The sequence below is a fragment of the Gambusia affinis genome, linkage group LG14 (genome assembly GCF_019740435.1).
Source record: "Gambusia affinis linkage group LG14, SWU_Gaff_1.0, whole genome shotgun sequence".
NCBI lineage: Eukaryota > Metazoa > Chordata > Actinopteri > Cyprinodontiformes > Poeciliidae > Gambusia > Gambusia affinis.
The window spans coordinates 4,054,065-4,059,817 of record NC_057881.1 but is presented as its reverse complement, the minus strand read 5'-3'; the positions used below and the strand labels follow the sequence as shown (position 1 = coordinate 4,059,817).

At 32.3% G+C, this 5,753-nt stretch overlaps 1 protein-coding gene across 1 annotated transcript; it reads right to left on the bottom strand.

Moving 5' to 3' along the window:
• Positions 1-1,616: 1,616 nt before the first annotated feature.
• Positions 1,617-4,267, bottom strand: LOC122843318 (cytochrome c oxidase subunit 6B1-like). The gene is made up of 4 exons (XM_044137981.1): positions 4,132-4,267; positions 3,380-3,494; positions 2,168-2,268; positions 1,617-1,773 (listed from the first exon to the last, which is right to left on the bottom strand). The coding sequence occupies exons 2-4, from the start codon at positions 3,483-3,485 to the stop codon at positions 1,720-1,722; spliced, it is 261 nt and encodes an 86-aa protein (XP_043993916.1). The 5' UTR covers positions 3,486-3,494; positions 4,132-4,267; the 3' UTR covers positions 1,617-1,719.
• Between the last annotated feature and the right edge of the window lie 1,486 nt (positions 4,268-5,753).

The following is a 5,753-nucleotide window of genomic DNA, read 5'->3' as shown; positions in this document are numbered from 1 at the left end:
TGCATCCTGAGTCCTCCGCGTCCAATCATGGCTGAAGCCCTTACTCGGTTAGTTGGTCACAACAGGCGCATGCGCATCCAGTGGGGGGATGGGGTGTGTCACAGTGGGTCGTGAGGATGTATTTATTTACCCCCACTCTCTCTGCGTTTCTCTGTCTCTCTCTCTCTCACACACACTCTCTCTCCGGCGTCCTCCATGACGCTTCCAGAAGTTGACCTTGGCGCTGCTGCTGATGCAACTCGCCTGTTTATGGGACATCTTGTCATGTGACGCAGCTTAGAGGATACTCCAGCTATAAAATGATTCTATTTTGGTTTATAGCTATAATTTTTTTTTAAAATTGATATAGAAATTTTGTTACTAAAGTAACAAATTAGGGTTGTAAAACATATCCTGACCCATTGATTTGGCATTTTTAGTCAAAATTTATAAACATTCTCCCTTTAGAAAAAGTAAGTCATCATCTTAGCATTTCTAACAAAATATGCTATAATCAGTTAAAAATGTGGGCTACTTATTTCCTGCCTCATATTTTTATTCTTCTACTGCTTGTTTCAAAGGAAAATTAAACCAAAATATATATATATTTTAATAATTAAAATAAACAAAGGAAAACATTTGCATTCAGTCCCCCTAAATCAATATTTTGCACAAAATATTGATTTGCAGCTTCCAGTCTTCTGAAATAAAAGCCCAACTTTTCACACTTGAGACCAGTTTTGATCCATTAGTAATATTACATAAGCTCAGTCAGTTGGGTTGAAACATTTATGTATTTTTAGGTCTGTCCATAGATTTTCAGTTGGACAAAATATTTTGCTTTCAAGTTTGCTTTTACGAGGCATGGTAATGCTTATTAACTAGAACCACTCCATTGTAGGTCTGACTGCATATTTAGGGTTGTTATTCTGCTGGAAGATAAATTTCCTTCCTACTTTCCAGTCTGTTGCAGAAACTATCTTATAGGACTAGGCTGCTTTTAAGTCAGTTTTTCTTCAGATCAACTGTGCCCACGCTTCCCGTTACTGTTAAATAACTCCCTCCAATTTCCTTTCTTTAAAGCATGTTTTCATTTCAGATTTATGTGCTCCTTAGTATTGTACCACATAAAATCCCAATAAATTTAAGGTTGTGGTTTTAATGTGAAAAAATATATATGAATCAAGAGGTACAAATTCCTTTGCAAGGCAGTGGATCTACACTGCCTTGCAAACAAAGATTATGTATGTTGTAGTACCATAACCAGAATTTTATTTCCAGTTTGAGTTAAACTTTTTCTCATTTTGGAAACGTAAAACATTTCGGAAACTTGCTTAACTCTAAAGCTTTCAGAGCCTTTTCATGTCACAAATTGAACTTTTTTGAGTTCACTCCAGTACCTGTTAACTGATTTTTTTAAATAACTTACTTTTCTGCACCCTCACATATGTTGACTACAAATGATTAGTTTTCCTTCTCCACTTATTTTGCTGCAAATAAAAGCACAAACTTGAAATAAAAAGGAATAAAAAATGGGTAAAAAAATCAATTGTCCTAATAGTTTTCCAACCTGAATATAAAGCAGATCTCAGCACCTGCTGGTAAAAAAATAAATACACAAAGAAAGAAAACACATATTCTCAGTAACAGTATTTTATTTAGCTGCTTTGCATTCAAAAATACTGGAATGCTTCATATTAAGCTTATAGGATGAGAAAAGAAACAATGAATGATTTGCCTTCAGATTCTTCCAGCAAAAGTCCCTGATTGTCTCTGCTCATCCCATTTCTGAACCTGTAAAACAAGTAAAGGAAACCTGATGAGGCAATCAAAATACAAACATAAAAATAGCACACTGAAAGGAGAAAAGAAATCCAAAAATATTTACTTTTGAAATGATAAATTTGGATTAATTAATTTTATTTAAAGTACATCTACATCATATACCAGATTGTTTTGACTTGGTAGGTTCAAATGGTAAAAGGGAACAAAGTGCCTGGGATACACAACTCTGTAAAAGATGTCTCTTGTAATAAAAAACATTCAGGAAGTTAATTTTATGAAGATGAAATGAAATCCTGTGATTCCTGTTGGATTAGTAACATAACTCTAAGTTGGTTGCTGCAAATGTTTAACACTGACAACTATTTGTATTTTCTTTTGTTAATCCATATTATGGCACACATACCCATGCAATAGGGCAGAGACTCTTGTATACCCTGCGGTACCACTCGCAAGGAGTCGTCTTCTGATTTTTAGCAGACAGAACTTTGTTACATCTGTGGTAATCTGTTGAGGGAATATGAAAGCAGTAAAAAAAAAACAACTAACTTTTAGTTAAGAAGCAGAAGGTAAACAGTAATAGTAAGTAATAATTTGCGTGATTGAGTACCTCTGAAACTTTAATCTTACCCTAGTTTTAATTACAGTGCATATTTATCCTATGCTAAAACTAAAATATATGAATATGACTCAATAAATTTTGAACAATCGGAAACATTTTTGATCCGAAAAAAACTACTTTAGCATGGATGCACAAATGATGTTGTAGGAATATATTTACAATTTTGCACAAAAGATGTCACAAAACCCAAAAAAACTTTTAAAAATTTCAGAAAAAATGTATGAAATTGTAGTATGCCTTTTGTTCTGCAGAGAGAAGATTATTTATTTCTTATCAGTTCTGTTATGGGTAGTTATTAAACAGAAATGCCAAAGTTGTATTAGTGCTTTATTTGTAAAAAAAAAAAAAAAAAAGTATCACTGGTAAAATTTTCTGTGACTGAAAGTCCAGAATGCAAACTACAGGTCATACATGTGTTGAAAGTGACAGTAAAACAGCACCAGGCCTTATCAGGAAACATTTAGCTGCTTTCAAAGGTTTCATTGAAGAAGCTTTACTATCAGTCTCAAATGGAGCCAGCATTTTATTCACGCGCCAACAGCTCCATCTCTCTTCTCCTTTGTAGAGCATCTCTGCCCCAGAAATATAACAGATTATGTAACCTTCATTTCTGTGAGCTGTATCTTGACTTGAGGCAGGATTTCCCTCCAAAATTATAAGACGAAAGAAAAAGTGACACATTTTTTTTTAACATCAAAGAGTAAAATTTTTATCTTGTTTTTTTTTTTTTTTTTTATCAAATACTTTGTATGCGCTAAAATTACTAAATTACAATACAAATAGTGGCTGCTTACAGCTGGGATATCAAGTTTAATATACTGTTACCCAACAGTGTAAATTCCAAGTGTAACCAGGAAGGGACATAAAAATATCAAATTTTTTCATTCTTTTTTTAAAAATGTAATCCTATAACAAAATAAAAACAGAAATTACCTGAGAAAACATGCTAGTGATCCTAAACGGATCTAATAAAACAAAGCACAGTGTCTTGTTTACCTAAGTAGTTCTGGTAGCAGTTCCGGGTCTGGTTGGTGTTGGGGAACCTAGCATCAAAAGGAGCTGTCTTGTACTTCTTAATCTTCTCTTCAAAATTGACAGACATTTTCAGCCTCTGGATACCAACACAAGTTAAACAGCATGATAATATGAACAATAATTTATTTGGATTACATGACAGTCAAAATGCAATCAATGCAAATTAGGAAGAGAATTTCTGGCATATGGGGTAAGCTCTTAATGTCAAACAATAATTGCATAAACCTATCTTTATTTTTCAGATTGAAATCAAATCAAATCAATTTTGACCTAAAATGAATAAATTAATGAATGAAATTCACTTGGGTGTATTTGTGCTGTCTTCGCAACACATGACTTCGTCAGGGAACAACTACCACGCTTTTCTTAACTGAAAATCTGTCAGTTAAGATTTTTATGGATAAATGGATTTAGCTACATTAGAAGCTAACACAGATCGTAATGCTACATTCAAAACGTTTTTGTAACTGTAAAATAACATAAATAAAAAATACATTATTAGCTAATACAGTCATTTTAATGATACACTCAGACTGTTTTTTAACTAAAATACAACAGAAAAACTACATTACGATATGTATTCTTGCTATGCATACTAGCAAGTATACATATCGCATCACTAAACTCAAAAATTATGTACACTGTTCTATATTTTATCAACCAAACAAAAAACATTACAAGCCCACCTGTCTTTCAAACACATAAATACTTACAAAACCGAAAGTTTTCTAATGTTCAAAGCGTGTAAAGCGCACTCTGGGTGTTCACGGCCGTTTACTTTCTCTTAACCGCCTAAATTCTTGTTGGCAAGGTTACAGGAGAAATTCAGTTGGTTGCTAAGAGCGCTCACTCGGTCATGTATCTGCAAAAATGACAAAGATAGTTTGTAATACTGATGTTCCACTCTGTTCAAATTTCAAATGCCACATTTTTTTAACCATTCGTATCATGAATTTATTCATACAGTTTTCTACCTATGAATTTATTTACCAGATTATTAATGCATCTTAATTCCACTATAAACTAGTTTACAGTATTTGACCGAATGGCATCACACTATTGGTCAACGTGCACTCTACTTTGGAGGATACAGGATAGCACAGAAGACAATGATTTTCAGAAATAATCTTCCATAGCTCGAATGGAAGAATAAAATCAACATTCGAGGTTAAAGTTCTGAGTAACGGAGTGTATAAAATACTTTTATTGTGAATTCATTTTAAAATGTGTCAACATTTTAAAAAATGGGTTTTCCACAGTTCTCAGTTTTTCAATGTTTAGAAATAATAATAACTGACGTAGAAATAATAATAAAAAAATACAGATTTAGATATGTTTAAAATTGTATTGTATGCATTTGATAGTGTTATAAATTGCATAATCTGATTTTAAAATGCTTTACGTACAAGAAAATGAGATTTATATTGCCCCCTGCAAAGAATACAGTTATTGTATTTATCACCGTTCTCTGCAGAGAAAATTATATATTTTGTATTTCATAAAAAGTTGTGCTACTATTTAAGAGACATTAAAAAAAAAACAACCCAAAAAACAAAAACAAAACAAAACAAACAAACAAACAAAAAAAAAAACAGTGGACCAAAATTGCTAAAGACAGTCCACCGGATTCTAAACCTGTCCATTACTTTTGGTCTACGCGATAAATTTAGCAAATTATTGTTAAACCTGGTCACCAGCGGTCTCTAATCTCTTCAAACAAGTACATTCTGCTATTTCACGTTCTTAATAGCATTTACACGAATAACACATTCTTATATAGTTAAATTCATTCGACGGCGGTATTTCTAAATAACAAAGTTAATTCTAAATTGTTTTTCTTTAGAAAAAATATATTTACAATACCTTCTCAAATAATCTCAGCTCTAATCCGCGCTTGTTCTTTCTGCTCAGCAACCGAAATCACTCATAAAGCATGCTGGGAAACGGAGTCTGTAAGAAGTACTTCTGTGCAGCACTGCCATCTACTGGACAAACAGAAAATGCACACATAGACTATACAAATAAAATAAAATGTTTGACTGAGTGCTATTGAAGACAGCCAGTTTAAGTTTGAAAAATTTAATGTACCAATTTATTAACAGTTATTTTAATCAGATAGAAACTAATAGTTCCACAAACATGACATAATTTCAAACAACAAATTAAAAAGAATCCATTTTATTTGTTTAGATTACAATGTAGTTAATGTCAATTTAAATTAAAAAGAGCCTTTGATATTTTATGGCAGTAATATTTGGAATATTTTATTTGTAATTTTTTTTCCCAGGCAAAAGATACAATTCAGAGATACAAAATGAAGAATGAAATAACTAAA